Below are 15,940 nucleotides of genomic sequence, written 5' to 3'. Positions count from 1 at the left end.
CCCCGCTCAACCAATCAGATCTCACACCAGCCTGACACTGTGTTCCATAAATGGTGTGGAGGAAAAAGGGACGCTCGCACTGCTAGCTCCACAGAGTCAAGGGAACCGATATTTTTTGTTTTTATTGTTTTATTTTGGATACTCCCCTCTCGGCTACATTAATTTACGAAACAATAGACGCTCGCCGACCGCAGCTGTAAGTTTTCGACTCCATCTCGCCATATCTCTCAGCCGACCTGTCTGCATCCGACTGTCCTTGGGTCCACGCGACACCTCAAGACTTTCTGGAGCGACTCCCCCCAAAAAACCGCTCAAAAGCGCAACGTTTTTTTTTTTAACCGGGTATAAAATAACGAGCTTTTTTCTTTTTTCTCTTCACCTCCGGACACGAGAATGGTCATGGTGAGTAATGTGCTCGCATTTGAAAGAGAATTACACTGTACTGAAAATCACTGAAACACGTTGTCTCGCGCAGCCTTAGAATAATCCCTTCATCCTTCGTAATACTCCTTCGCCAACTTTGCTCTTTTCCTTTCTCTTAAGCACATAAACGGCGACAATAGGGATGAAGACAGAATATTGTTATTTAGAGATGTTTTTTGAGTGCGCATTTTGTGTAAAGGTGTGTGTGTGAATGCGTGTGCAGTTATGGTTTTGTACAAAGAGCAGGTGTGTGCTCAGTAACATGTGCGTTCTTCAACCTGATACTCCGTAGATAACAATTGTGTTTTATTGAGTAAAACATGTGTCCCACATTTGCAAATGAATAAAATATGGCGTCTTATTTTTTTAATTGCCTAAATTATTTGAATCAAACTGGTGTGTTGACCACTTATTTTAGCAGTTTATGATATTAATGCACTGACTGTAAATGTGCAGAGATAAATGTAAAATGTATGAAAAAGTATATAAAAACGAATATATTACAGAATAATGACCATTTTCCAGGGCAACATTGTATAATTGACAGAACATTAACACGCCAGGAAACAAATGAGCAGTGAACTAAATTAAACATCATTTTTGGTCATTATTGCAGAATAAAACCTGCGATAATGACCATCTGACTGTAAACTATCCCTGTATATACATCCTGTGTGTGTACTGTATGTGTGTATATATTATGCATATATATATACTACTGTATATATATATAAAAGCTTGAACATACTCCGTAATCATTGCATGCTTTACTTGCATTAATTAGCAGTGCCTCGCAGGCACCCCTATTACCATAATGGCTGTATGTGCAATCAGTCTGCTCTAACTCAAGCAGAGACATCGGTTGCGATTGATTGCCTTTGCTGGTTCTGAAAGGGCTTCTGCTAGCCGAAGCGCCTGTGCCTTCGTCTGCAAGGCTGCCAGAGCGAAAGTGTTAATTTTCCAGAGTAGAGCAGATGATGGAGAGCTGAGGCAGCCAGTGAGAGAAGTAAGGAGGAGGGGGCTACTCTGACCTCACCAATGAGGAGGGGGCAGGGAGTGGGGCTGCAGCGTTCAGCTCATGCTGAAGCCCGTGCATTCACAAGCAGCCTCACTCGGAGGAGGAATGCCCACTCTCTCTCCTGCTGGCCGCACGCTGCCTCGCCACCGCTGAGACACATACAGAGAGAGAGAGAGAGAGAGAGAGAGAGAGAGGGAGAGGAGAGACCGAGAGAGATCTCCAAGTGAGGAGACATTAGCACGGCTATAGGCGAGAACTCTGCCCGCCGACTTACAAATGGAGTGGAACGGGTTTAAGATGGTAAGGATGCTGCGGTGGTTTGTGCAGACAATTGTGTGTGTGTGCACGAGTGTGTGTTTGCCCTTGCTGTGTCTCACTGCCTGCAGCTGCAGTGGCAGCATTGGAGTCTCTCTCTGTCTGTCTATCTCTCTCTCTCTCTCCTTTCTCCTCTTTTTCAATTCTGCATGCTACTCCTCCCCTTTCTCTTAGGATGAGAGCAGCTTTATTTGAGAACAAGGCTGAGGAAAAGAGAAGAGCAGAGAGGAGAAGAGAAGAGAGGAGAGAAAGGACAGGTGTAGCAGGTTCTTAGATGGTGCGGCTTAAAACCCTTCTACGATACAGAGGCAGTGTTGAATCTTAATGCTCACCTTTTTTTGCTCTCATCTTCCATTTTCACCCTCATTTTAACACTTGCCGTTCCGGTTTGATCTGTCAAAATAACACAGCCATATTATTCATATGAGTAATGTGGTGATCATTAAATTTTTCTAAACAAATGCTTTAAAATTCGTATAAAAATCACATTTACAATGCAAACCTGGAAGGTTGTGTAACTGTGTACTAGCGTACATGCTAGAGTGTGTAAGTTTGTAAATGAGAATGAGTGGGAGTGACCTCGTGTGTGTAGTGTGCATGAGAATCTATTAGGCAGTGTGCGAAGGTGTGTTTCCGTGCATAGTGTAGTTAGTGTTCAAGCACGTCTGGAGATCACTGCCCATCTTATCTGATAGAGGTAGGGCAGGCTGCACTAAACATGCTGCACTGTGTGTGTGTTGTGTGAGTGTATGTGTCCATTGTTGACTAAGGGCTCAGAGACTGCCTCCCCCGGCTGTCACCAGGCTAGTGGGAGACTGTGCCTGCCAGGAACCAACTCTCCCCGAGAGAGAAACGGAAGAGAGAGAGAGATAGAGGGAAGTAGCGAAGCTTACAGACAGAACAGGGTAAGAGAAAACCTAGGCCTGCGTTAGCAGCACATCATTTAAACGTGGAAGACATCATAATTGCACCGTTTCGAACAGCCAAGACAGCACAGATATATGTATTTACTAACTTGCAGTGACTGTCAAATTCCTCATCTGAGCGGCGCGGCATTCAGATTCAAATGTGGGCAGCATTATTCATTTTTCAGGCAAATGTTTGACTGTTTGTGTGTGGGCTTTAACATGCAATCAAAATGCTAATTGAAAAGAGAGTGATTCCCAACAGTGAATCCCTGTCTGCCTCCCTTTCTTTTGTGCGAAACACAGTTTGTGTAAGGCAGAAAAACATTAGGGCAGTGAGGGGGCTTGTCCACGATGCTTATAGTGAGAGAGGAAATAAGGTGTGGGAGGGAGGAAGTTAAGGGGAAAGAGCTTCCACATAGGCCTATACGTTTCTCCTCCTCCTCCGCAGTGCTGACGTCCCTGCTAGATGCGCTACTATCGGCCATTACACAGAACTATGGCCACGTAGAAACAGACTCTCCTCCTCTTTCACCTCGCACCCTATCCCCCCATACCTCCTCTTCATCTCTATCCTTCCTTACTACTCTGCTTTAGGGCTTTTTCTCCTTTGTTGTCCGACTCCAAGGTTGCATATCAATGCTAATAAGGCTAAAGCTGGACTGAATATTAAAAAGGGGTGGATGAGGGCGCAGGTGGACAACTGAGAGAGAGAAAGAGAGAGAGAGAGCAAAATAGGAGACAAGCTGCCGAGATGCTGAAATCTAGGCAGCAGGGGTGGGAAAAGTGCCCCAGGATGTGTGATGGCTGGGTGGAAGAGTTTGCACCCCTCTGCACACAGAGTGACTACAGATGACAGCTGAGTGTCAAAGTGGGCCACTTGATTTTTTCGGAGAGTTAGAGAGGCTCAGGTTGCCCCCCTCTGGCCGCAAAGACCCGGGGATGCATGTGACACCACTGCATCCATCCCTCACGGTTCTCGCTGAAGGAGAACAGCAGCATCCATCTAACTGACTGCCTTGGCGTGCTTTTGCAACAAGCCCTCAGATGGTGGCGCCGTAGAGCTTCCACCTGAGTGAGTTTAAAACATGGTTCATTGAGCAAGTTTCAGTTTCAAAATTTCAGGCACATAGCACTTTCAGTATTGCTTTTCTGTAGAAAAAGACATTAATTCTTTTATTGGAACTTTTTGTCTAGGTTAGAAGATATTTATCTTGAATCAAAATGGATTGGAAAGCTTCTCAGTTTTTTAATGCAAGAAATTCTCCACACACACAAAAAAAGACTATTTGGCCCAAGAAATATTGTTTCTTTAATATTTAATATGTTTTTACATGAATCAGAGGGTGTTTCAAATTATTAAATTATTACCAGTAAATTGACTCCTCTGCTCATAAAGACACAACAATTGACTGACATTAGATTAGATAACCTTAGATACAAGATGGGATACTAGAAAATCCTTTCTCAGTCATAGAAAGAACGACCACACAAAATATAATTAATTTCTCATCCACTGGATTTAGCACACTACATGTAAGATTAAAGGACAACAGAATAGCCCAGTCTTTTATATATCTTCTAAATAACATTAAGTGTAGCCTTTGCTGCACAGTTTTATAATTAGAATCCATGCCAGATGCCATTTTTAAGTCTTTATGTTCTCACTGCTATTCCGACATGGCATCGTTAAAAGAGCAAACAACCCTCTGTAATCTATTTGCTATGCTCTTCATTCCGATTTGAAAAAGTATCCTAATACTTAATCGTTTTCAACAGCTCTGACAGATTTAGAACACAAATGTAACCTCTGAATGTAATTACTGAATGAGTCTCACTCTGCCAACTGATTAGAGAAAATGCCTTGAGAGTTACTGAGGTAACTGAACATCCAGCTCTAGGGAGGATAGAGCACACTGACAGGTGAAGTCAGAATGCGCTTATTAGACAAGTCTCGCATTCAGACTTAAATAACTCAGTGAAGATTTCAGCAGCTAATGTGAGCTTTCATCACATTGCATATTTGTGATCACTTCTGGGAGGGTTTTACCCTTAGTGTTTAAATGAGAATTGAGCAAACCTATGAAGAAAACCTTGGATACTGCAAGTAAATTCGAGCTCGAATTAATATTGACCCGTTCGATGAAATGCTCTTATAAAATCTGCCCATATGAAAGAGATATCGCAAATGAGATCTCTTTAACATCTCAGTTGTTTCCCCTTGACGGCAACGAGACTTTAAGTCTCTTGCCTCTTAAGTTTGGCTTCTGAGAAAACTTGGCACTATGTGGGACATTCTGTCTTTTGAAATGAAAAGATATCAAAGTGTGCAATCAAAAGTCAGAACGCTTAAACATTTCTGATCAAATTATTCCAAGATTAAATTATTTGTGCTATATTATTAACATTAACTTTATTGCTCTATACACGCTTACTGGATATCAATATTTTGTGTCTATTTATTTTTCTAAACAATATTCAGGAGAAACATCTGAGAAAAAGTTGATACGTTTTGACATTTGATAGAGCAACACCTTAAATAAAATTAGGGTAAGAATTATATGCCCTTTATGTAAAAAAGATTTCACCTAATGCATTGATAAGGTTCAGGTTTGATTAAACAGTGTGCTATGAATAATAATCTAATATAATCTTAATAATATGCTTTCGCAAAGAGGCCTTTTATTATGTCAAAGCTAAATATACATGATAAACAACAAAACGTTCAGGTTTAAATTTTAATAGGCATCCATAGTGATTTCTCAGTTTGATTCATCCTCATTTTCCTTGCGAAGGAAAAGCTGAGCAGAGAGCAAGAAGGAGAGAGGGAGTGAGCAGGCTTCACAACCGCAAGCGTAATAATTCCTCTGGCGCAAATTCAAAGTGCCACGCACAGACAGACGATAATCAGCCGAATATACACACCACACACAACCTGCTTACCAACACAACACACCGCTCGTTCTGGCAAACTGACAGTTGCCTCTCCAGATACACATTGCATATATATATATATATATATATATATATATATATATATATATATATATATATATATATAGATATATATATAGATAGATAGATAGATAGATAGATATTATATAGGCTATATATAAATAAAAAATAATATGCTCAGCAAAGGCTCCATCACAAATGTTGATTGTTGGTTAGAATTGATCACAACATAAAACAGAGAAAGGTAAAAGAAGCGCATTACCACCCATTTCTTTCAAGCTGGCTCTCATCCCCTATCATTCTAGCTTCCGACCTCCCTCTTTCTCCATCCCACTTTCTTTGTTTCATTCCTTGTCCTCTCTCCCCCTCCCTCTCTCTTCCTATCTCTATCTCTCTCTCTCTCTCTCTCTGCCTGTGTGTTTTGGTATTCATACAGACGTTCGGATTTGAGTGGCAGGCTCTCTCGAGACTGTGCACAAACTGCACATTTCTCTGATCTACATTTTGCACCCCAGGAAAAGACAGCAGCAGCAGACGAGTCTTTGCTCCCACTATTGCAAACGTAGTCGCTTTTTCTCTCCTCCCCATTAGCCAATTAACTGACCTCCCTCCCGTGACGCTAAAGGACACCTCAAGGTCATTCACATTGCAACGGCTCGCCTCACACAATCGCATGGAATTTGAAACCTCTAAAACCTTTACAATGCATATGACACAAACGACTGATGCATATTAAAAAAATGCATAATGATGTCTGGTATGGCATTCAAAAGAGCACACTCGGGGAGAGATTTTATTTGTGCATGTTTCCCATGGGTGAAAAGGGGGATAAAATGAGGAGAACAAATGAGACGAGAAAGGGAACATGGATATAAATGTCAAAGATAGTTCCGCTCTCCGAATATCAGTGCCCGGAGGTCAAAGGTCACAGCAGTAAGGGGTTACGGAGTGTATGAGGTACAGTAGCTCCCGCAACAAACCCCGGCTGAGAAAGGGCAAATAGGGTGGCCCGCATCTTCCCCACAACAGTAACCATAGATACAGCCATTGGCATTTCACGAAGGAATTGCTTCGCGTGAAATCTTGCCCCTGTAGATCCGCTCGGGTTGTGGATATTGTTATCTCGCTGTCAAGAGGAGTTAGGCTGATTAGAGGGGAGAGCAGACCTTTAGCAGAAGTTGCTGTCTTGTCCGGGAGCAAATGTCTTTCCTTAAACACACCCTGCCTTTTTTTTTTCTTCCCAGAAGCCAGGCATTTATTCCATTAGGTCTCCATCAACCTGCAATCAGGAAACCATGGTTAGTAAAAGCACATCAGACAAACACTGGTTAATATTCCAAGCACAAACCAGAATGCAAAAAAGAAAGAAACAGTATTCACACAATCATCTCTGAACTATGATTCTGATGGATTCTATGAGGATAACCCTATATTTTCTAGCACATTATATATGAGCATAGATGGTCCCCTGTAGGCATTCTCAATTACAGTGTACCCCGGCATGCGAAGATTAATCTGCTCTTTTGAATGCATGCCACATTTGCTGCTTTCGTTGATATTCTGCAGACGTTTTATCTAACCAGCTGCAATGGAACACATTAGGTTGCCCTCTCCCTCATAATGCCATTCTTTATATCCCCACCTCCAAAGAAAAAAGGACATCCTGGAGATATGTTGACACAGTGTTTAGGTCATTGCTGTTTTGTAAAGACGACAGTAAAGTCTATCACTTCGCTATAGTTGCAGGGGGAAGAAATGCCCTCTTGTAAATGACACTCATTAATCTGCATTTTGGAGCCTATATATGACTACATTATAGCCCTGACATGTATGAAGAGGTTAACAGATTGAATTTCATTCACCTCGTTGTCTCTCATATTGAGATTGGTGCTATTTATTAGCTGCCTGTGTTAGTTAGTAATTCAGTCAATCTTCCATCAATTACCTCGGCGTTCTCTTATTAAAGCAGATGCTGTGGGGATACTGCTCTGTCTTGCAGCTACTTTCTTTTATGAGATCAAACTTAATCAATAACCAAACTGACTTCATGCATAGAGATGTTTTTCCACCAGGTGTGAGTTTTGTAGGGTTAAAGATATAAATGTGTTGGTACAGATATTTTGGCCAGTATAAATATAATTTATTTGGCCAGGAAAAAAAGTAATGCCCATGAATATAAATTTATACGGCCTGTTTTCTTAGAACAGCAGCACTTACAATAAAGCTTCATGTAACATTTTAAATGCTTAAAATTCATCAAAACGTCATAATATACAGTAAAAAAAAAATATATATATGTTTTTTAAATAGGGATTTACAATTCAGTATATCGGTTATCTGTTTAGGTGATATTAATATATGTATCAGTCAATATTGCATATTTATTTGTGCATGCGCATTTGCCCTATTTTTACACTCATCATTTAATAAAAACAAATTTAAATTACAATCCTAAATGTAAATCTTAGTAAAACTCTAAATGAATAGCCATTTTTCATACTGTACATTATAATGCTGTGATGCCTATTTCACTTGTCGCATTTAATGGTTAAGTTAATTCGTTTTTATTGTTTTTTTTTGTGACAAAATAGTATACAGTTTTATTCTGGACATTTTTCGGTTATCAGCTATAACATAAAATACTTATCAGCTTGTTGTATCAGCCAGATTGGTGTATTTTAAAATATTGGTTAATATTCTGAAACAGTCATCGCGCTTCCCATTTATAGGATTGGATTTTGTATACCTGTAGTTCTTCCAGACTGTAGTTCTTCCCTGTAGAAACAAAAAGAGTCAGAAATCAGGTGTTTGTTGGTGCAAAGAGAAGTCCAATACTGGTGAAGAAGAATGGTTAAAAACATGTAGAAGCTAAGGGGAAACAAAAGACCACAGGAGAATGAGAAGAGAGAATAATGGAGGAATTGTGTGTTGGAAAGGAAATGTGCAAATAAGAGATGATGTTTTGGAAAAGAGAGAGTGTGGAGAAAGGGACTTTGAGAAAGAGGCTGCAGGAAGATGAGGAGGCTGAGATTGGATTAACCAGAGCTCATGTGTGTGGTTTGTTAGAGTAAAAAAAAAGAGAGAGAAAGGGAAAGCTCAGTTGATGTGTGTTCAGAAGCCCACCTCATCCTCTCAGGAACTTGAGATGCAGTTAGCTGCCTTGCGAACACTGTCTTCCTTTCCTTTCGCTCCCCTCACACACAAACACACACACATCTACTTTCAGGCTATTTGTAAAGCTTTTAATGTTTCTCTATAATGAGCAAACATTGCATGACAAGCTTAAACAGAGGAAATAATTAAAAGACAAATATATGGTGCAAGGTCTTTAGCTGGGTTTCACACTCTGCATAACAAAACACATTCATCCTCATTTTACCAGCTCTCCACACTCGCTGCAATACTCACCAAGGGCTCCCAAGCGCAGCTTTAAAACTCATCTATATAGTCTCAATGTGATTTGTAGTTGGTAAAGCAGCTTGTTAGCCGGAGAGGTTCAGGAGTGCACAGTATGCATAGTTTTCAGGGCATGGAGGAATGAGGCTGTGCACGGCGCAGGTGCGGCACTGTTCTGCCACCTGCCAGCTACCTACAGCCATGTCAACACCCCACCTGGAGCTGACACAGCCCGCATACTGCATGCACAGAGTAAAAGGAAACCACATAGACACACTTGCACAACTAGAGAGACAGGACACATATGCACACACAACCTTGACAGAGGAGACATCTGAGAAAAGACTGCATGTGCATAGTATAGTGTAGGGCTGGGTGGTATTAGTGTGTGTGATAGTACAAATGTTTCAGCCGGTAGATATTATACTATATCTAGAGTTTGATTTAAAAAGAAGAATTCTATAGTCTACTCTGCAAAGTGTCTTGCGGGTGATTGTTTCTTGTGTGGATGTCGTTGTTTAGTGTAATAGGAGCAATTTAGTTTTGGCGCATCTCATCCATTGAAGGTATGTTGTTGTTGACCAGTATATATCACAACAAAGTTTTGCAACAAATTATAAATATTATAAAATATTATATAATTGGGGGTATGGTTCTGTTCTGGGCAAGAACTCCCCTCCCATACATCCAGCCTATAGCATGGATAAGAGCAGGAACCCCCTTATTATAAACAGAACAATACCAACATAAATGTTTTACAGATGTCATTAACGTTCTTAATGATAATAAATTAAAGTAACAACATAAATCAAGATAAGTGACAGTCTGATTTGAAGAGGAATATCAGAAGGTCAAGTCCTGACTGTGGAGAAGCTGGGGATGAAGGAGGGTAATTAGCTCCTGAACAACGTGAAAACGTTACATATAATACTGAATGGTGCCTTATACAGAGATCCTGTGATAGGCGCCGTATTCCTATAGGTAGACATGACATGGATCAGCTGAGACAGCTGATGTGAGCTTGACTGACGTGACCTGTCAGAACTGATGCCATGCGTGATTTTATTCAAATAGCATTTTTTATTACATATAGCATATTAAAACTATCTTTTATTATATCAAATGGAATAATATATGATTAAAGTCATTCATGTAATTTTATATACATTTGTGTATACATATTTGACGATAAATATTCAGTGTGATACATTGTTATACCATTACATGCTTTATACCATTAAAATTAACAAACATTTATACCTTGATATAATACTTTAATCATAGCGCCCACTTACCAGACATAGTAAGACCACCTATATTCTAAAGTAGAAGTCATTAGAATGGGAGGCAATATGTGAAGGGTTAGATAGAGCAAGCGGAAGGGTATGTGAAAGAGAAAGAGCTTGTGGGGGTGGGCAGTGTATCTCTGCGCCTGTCACTGACAATCAACTCGTGGTCCGAGGCTAGTTGACAGTCAAGGACACGTGCACACACCCAAAGAAGTCCCCTGTCTCGCTTTGATCATTACCCTGCACATGAAGTGAGTTTCATAATACAGATTTGAGTGATTTTAAAGACACAACCACCAAATACTCACCCATTAAATCTGCTTTGATATGACACAAGAGCCTCGTGTCTGATAGCGAAGGCCTCTCCGCGTCACAAGCAGTGCTCGTGTCCATGGGAGATATCACAGAGATGGCCAGGGGCTGGACCATGTCAGTGGCGTGCCACTGGGTGTGTATGTGTGTGTGTGCAAAGCCAGGCCCAGCAGGCTGCTTGCCCCATACTGCCTGAAGGACGCGAGTCCTGCCGGAGCAGGCAGAGGGCCAAACTCTCTCATATTTCCATCCGGAGCCTGAGGATAGCACTGGTCACTGGAGCCACACAAATTTAAGTGTCATCCCTGAATCAAGATGCTCACCAATTTTCTGCTCGCCTTAGCAGCGAGCTGGGCCGCTACCAGCGGCTAACAGAGCCAGTGGCCCCATGGCAGCATGGACTAGATAGTGGATTGTGCAAAAAGCGCACATGCAGTAGAGAAATCCAGCTCTGTATGATTTTTTTTTTTGCATGATCATGGCTGCGTTTGTTTGTTTTTAATCTTCATCAGCATGCACCGCAGTTGTGTAACTTAACAAAAACATTCATTTTTGCATTGCAGTTCATCAGCACAGCATTGAAGATTTTTTTGCCTTTTTTATTTGAAAACTCTGCTGAACCCTCACCAACACATTAGCCGCACTGTCACGTTGGGCGCTAATTCGTCTCCACAGAAGATCTGCAAGAGAGGTTAATTTAAGGCCAAGGAGATCCCACGCACTGAGAGAAAATACAGCCATTCATCCAGAGAGAGAGAGAGAGAGAAACTGCAAAGGAGCGACGGTGGATAGAGAGAGTGAGAGATAAAGAGAGTGGGGTCAGCTGATGAGGTCAACATTGTGAGATTTGGAGAGAGTGGGTTGGGAGAGACGCAGGTGTTTCACCAGACCCGTAGCCCAAAGGAAAAACACGTGTCACTGATGCTGCCGTCCCCCACACGCACCCTCACATGTTTTCCTCCTATCATCCTTCCAGTCCTTTCATCTTCTACTTTTCCTTCCTTTCTTTTCTTACAAGATTTTCACGTGAACAGTTCGATTTCTAGAAGAATCTAGAACCAAGATTTTGTACCTTATTTCAAGTTTTTGATGTGTCAATCTGTATTCATGTATTTTTCATTATTTCAAATCTCTGATAATGGTTTCAAGCAATTAAACCCTCAGACAATCAATCATCTCTCCATCATCCAGGCATTTAAATGAGAAAATTTTTGTTTTTTTCAGCTTAAATGATTTCAATTTTTACAACAAAAAAAGCTAGGTAGTTTTTCTTTTTTAATTGGGGGGAAAATAAAGATGCAATCCCGGCTTTCAGTATTCAGGTGTTTATGTTTCTGCAGTGGCCTGTATTCAACCTCACCTACTACTCTACAGACCTGTCATTATATAGTCACCCTGAATCACCCCAGGAAGCAAATCAAAAGGTCAGAGTAATTCCGCTGAGATATTCATTGGACTCTTAGATAGGAGCAAGGAACCCATCTCTCAGAAACAGACGCTAAGAAAAAACACAAGGCATGGGCCAAATGAACAGCAGCCTTCATTACTGATCAAATGAGGCTCGCTCTAATGATGGGGTAATGTGATCAGGGTGTGGTCCTCAGCTTTCCACTAACGTCCTGGCTCAACCAGGCCCATCACCATCACCCAAGGGAGAGAGCCAGATAAATTATGGGAGAACTTGGAAGCTTCTATTGATCCGGCGTAACATAAAACCGGACTTCATCTAGAGAGGGAAGAAGAAAATGTGTCAAGCAAAAGTTAAATGAAAAATTGCTTTTATACTGAGGCATTTATTATTCGAAGTCCCTCAGAGGAAGAATAATAGGGAGAGAGAGGTACTCAATGAGAGGAGGGAGGGAGGGAGGGCGGAGAAGAAAAAATCCATTTGGTAAAGTAGATGCGGATCGATGGTGACAGAGCGGAGCAGTCTTGGCGCATGCCGTCCCACATTACTGCCCTGATTGATCTGCCGGAGTGGCAGTCTGACCTGAGGGCTCTGGAGGAGGTGTCCCACTGAGGAGGGGAGCCCACGCAAAACACAGGGAGAGAAAAATAAAAATCAATACACACAGAGAACTTTACTGACCTGACGTTAAGATACAAGAAATGTATGAAGCTGCGTACCTGAATGGGTTCTGACAGCTCACATCCCCTCCAGCAGTTCAGTGCACAGGAGGGTTGGAGTCTCGGGCAAGTGCAGCAACCTCTGTGAACATTAAGGAGATTGTACCCTCCGTCTGGAGACTCTGTTAAATACAAATTTGTTTATTTCTCAAACTGAGAATTATTTTAAGGGATTTAGTCTAGGACTACTTGCCACACTCCTGCTATTTTTTAAAGGAGCTCAAAAAATGAATGAAGGAAAAGGTTGTTCCCCCGGCTACATGTTCCTGAGTGGTATGAGTAAACAGAAATTATAGTGCAAGAAAGTACATTTCAAGATGAAATCCCTTAGATAGCTTTGAACCCTATAAGTTTGTGTGGCAAAAACAGCAAGATCAAACATTCACATATATATAGCCACTGAGGGTGACTTCCATTTTGTGGCAGGCTCTCTGTTTTAACAGAGCCTTTTTGTCAATTATCCGGCACAAGGTTGTGTGATATGGGCTGTAGGTGCATGGAAATGATTGTGTGAGATGCTTCAGTGAGATAAGTCCAGTGAGGTTCATGTTTGGGGTTAAGTATTGGTTGTTTGACCGAGAATGTTCTGCCATAGATGGATGAAGTGGCTAATTTATTGACCATCATGCGAGCAGAAAAGAAAAGCGTGGGAGATTTTTTTTTTATCGCAGAGGGTGAGGTGACATCTCTGTGTTATTGGTTTTTTGTGCTGTGGCTATTGTGGTTAAGGTAATGGTGAAGTTATGCTAAGCTAATATGAGATGCAATTTTCTTCAGTTTAAAAAACAAAAACTAGTCTTAAAGTCGCTAGACAACCACAGTTTTCTGTCAGGTGTTAACATAAACAGATTGTTTTAACAACAGGATGTTTTAAAATATTTTATATCATCAACATTCTCTGTCCTTTTTCCATGAAGAGAAATACATTTCTAAAGGCATATATATGCTTAAAGTCATTTTGTCAATGTTTAGGTGAACATTAGCATATATACAGTATATGGCCTCAAAGCTAACATTACATGGACTAAAGCCACAAAACTCTTGGATTTCATGGGGTATTTAATATATTTAATAATAATAATTAAAAAAATACAGATTATCAGTGATTCATTCAAAGACATGTTTGTTTAATTGATATGAACAACAGCAGTTTAGTTTTATTTTTTCAACAAAAAGAATGTAGAGAGAGATAATAAGACTGAGAGAAAGAGAACAAAAAGCTATTTCTCCATTGTTACGTATTCCATATTTGATTCCTGTGAGCTTTGAGAAAAGGTCAGTGAAAACAGAAGATGAATTCATTTATAGTCTGTCCTCTCCCTTCTGTCGCCCGTGGACATTGATCTGTCCTCTGTAACCAGAGTAACAGCGAGAGCTTTTTAAACCTTACTGTGAATGATGCACCAAAATTCTGATGCATCATTTGGCTGTGTCATCCCGCTTCTTATTGTTTTTGAACGATTCAGCATGTGGATCTAATGCTCTGGATTGGCTCATGCAGATATGTTGTTTCATCAGAGAACAAATATATATATACACATGACATTTAAAGCAGAATGTACACGTATGTTTCATCACTAGACCAATAAAAGTGTTTTGTTACACCCTGCGGTCCTCACTAAAACTAAAACCAAGGTGGCACATGAGATTAAAAAAGATTCCCATGAGGCTCTTTTTTAAATTACAGACCCATGCCCCAGATAACACTACACCGAGAGCTGTCAGCAATCCACCTGCCCACCCTATCCCTCTCTCCTCTCCCTCCTCCGCTGACAGTTCATTTTTCTCTAGATCCCGACACCTGGACGCTTACACGAACGTTTTAAAGATCTGCAGAGGACGCCAAGCCCCTCCCCCCAGCCCCCTCCATCCCTTCCGATGCAGAAGTGTCTCCTCCATCATGTAGTGCTGGATGCCTCCTATTACACTCCTCCTCTATTCCATCCATCCAACAGAAAGGTCACGCTCAGTGTCTCCCTCTTTTCCTAAATTGGCTGTTTTCCCTGTTAGTGCCAGGGAAATCACAGGCTCAAGCTGTGATTGCGGCAGCCTCGGTATTGGTCCTCTAAGGTCTTGTTTACGAGGCTGGATTTGTCGGAAAGCCCATGATATTAAATCTACAGTAGGAGGCTTGCTGTTTTTCACAACTTGCAGTTTCTATATCCTACACAAATTTGTCTATGGCCTGGAGTGTGAAAAAATACTTCCGTTTCATCAGCAAATATGCTATTCTATATATCACCCGTTTCCATTATACTATATATAAAACCCAACTAAATTCAAACGATTGTGTCTTTCGAGTCCAAATCAAAGCCACCTGTGTGTTTTAGTGTGCCTGGAGACCGTCAGGAGTGTTTGTTTGGTATGGAGAAAATGGGCATGTTTGAATATTGACCCTGCCCCCCTCCCGTAGGGATCGACAGAGACTCAGTGGCGTCAGGCAGACCTGCCGCAGCTCCAGGGCTGGGCTGAGAAGGGACTGCTGACACAGCCAAAGATGGTAAGGAGACTGCTGCCCACTAACTGCCATTTTTACCCCATTAATAGACATATTGCTTCTATGAAATTGTGCTATGAGAGGGAGGGTGTGTGCATGGGAAGAGCAAAACAGGCCTAACGATAAGTTTTAAATAAAACTTATTATTAGTATTATTACTGTAATTGTTATTAGGAGTGTTACTTGATAATGTATTTTGGATGGATGTTGTATTGTCAATATGTATAATGTCTGTGCAACATTTCAGTGTCTTGTGCAAGTACAGAAATTACATAAATGCATAAGGAATCACTTTAGAATGTAAAAAAAAAAAAGATTGATTTTGCAGTTGGTTTGTATTGCATTCGCAAAAAATAAAATCCAACTTCTTCCCTTTTTTTTCACCTGAAGATGATTCCCAGTGTTGTTTTCTCCTAGATTTAGCTGTCACAGGTCCACATAAATAAGAACCGACATCTATAGGAGGGAGCACTAGCATCAGAAGGCTCTGGTAATAACTGGAGAGCATTACCAGTAAAAACACACATCAGAATAGAAGCCTGACATTTTATCATCTTAGCTAATAAGGCCATTAAAGTGCCATGTTGAAATGGCAGGTATCAGGACACACACCGAAATGCATCTATCTGCAGTGCTGTGAACATACACACACACACACACCTCTGGCTCTGCGTGACTCAGGGACATTGGACTGGTTGAACCT

At 41.0% G+C, this 15,940-nt stretch overlaps 1 protein-coding gene across 10 annotated transcripts in view; it reads left to right on the top strand.

The window, feature by feature from the left end:
* The window catches only part of elavl4 (ELAV like neuron-specific RNA binding protein 4), a 78,122-nt gene that overhangs the window by 18,554 nt on the left and 43,628 nt on the right, over nucleotides 1-15,940 (top strand). For 3 of the 10 annotated variants that reach the window (XM_079638577.1, XM_079638575.1, XM_079638571.1), the window contains exons 2-3: nucleotides 6,861-6,914; nucleotides 15,154-15,240. In XM_079638577.1, the coding sequence (XP_079494703.1) occupies nucleotides 6,861-6,914; nucleotides 15,154-15,240 (141 nt within the window). Of the gene's footprint in view, nucleotides 1-36; nucleotides 403-1,515; nucleotides 1,742-6,860; nucleotides 6,915-15,153; nucleotides 15,241-15,940 lie in introns of those variants that run through there. The other 7 variants (XM_079638572.1, XM_079638578.1, XM_079638573.1 and 4 more) reach the window with 6 other exon arrangements.

Source organism: Phoxinus phoxinus (assembly GCF_949152265.1).
Source record: "Phoxinus phoxinus genome assembly, chromosome: 15".
NCBI classification, from domain to species: domain Eukaryota; kingdom Metazoa; phylum Chordata; class Actinopteri; order Cypriniformes; family Leuciscidae; genus Phoxinus; species Phoxinus phoxinus.
The sequence above is the reverse complement of the archived record's forward strand: the minus strand, read 5'-3'. Positions and strand labels throughout refer to the sequence as shown.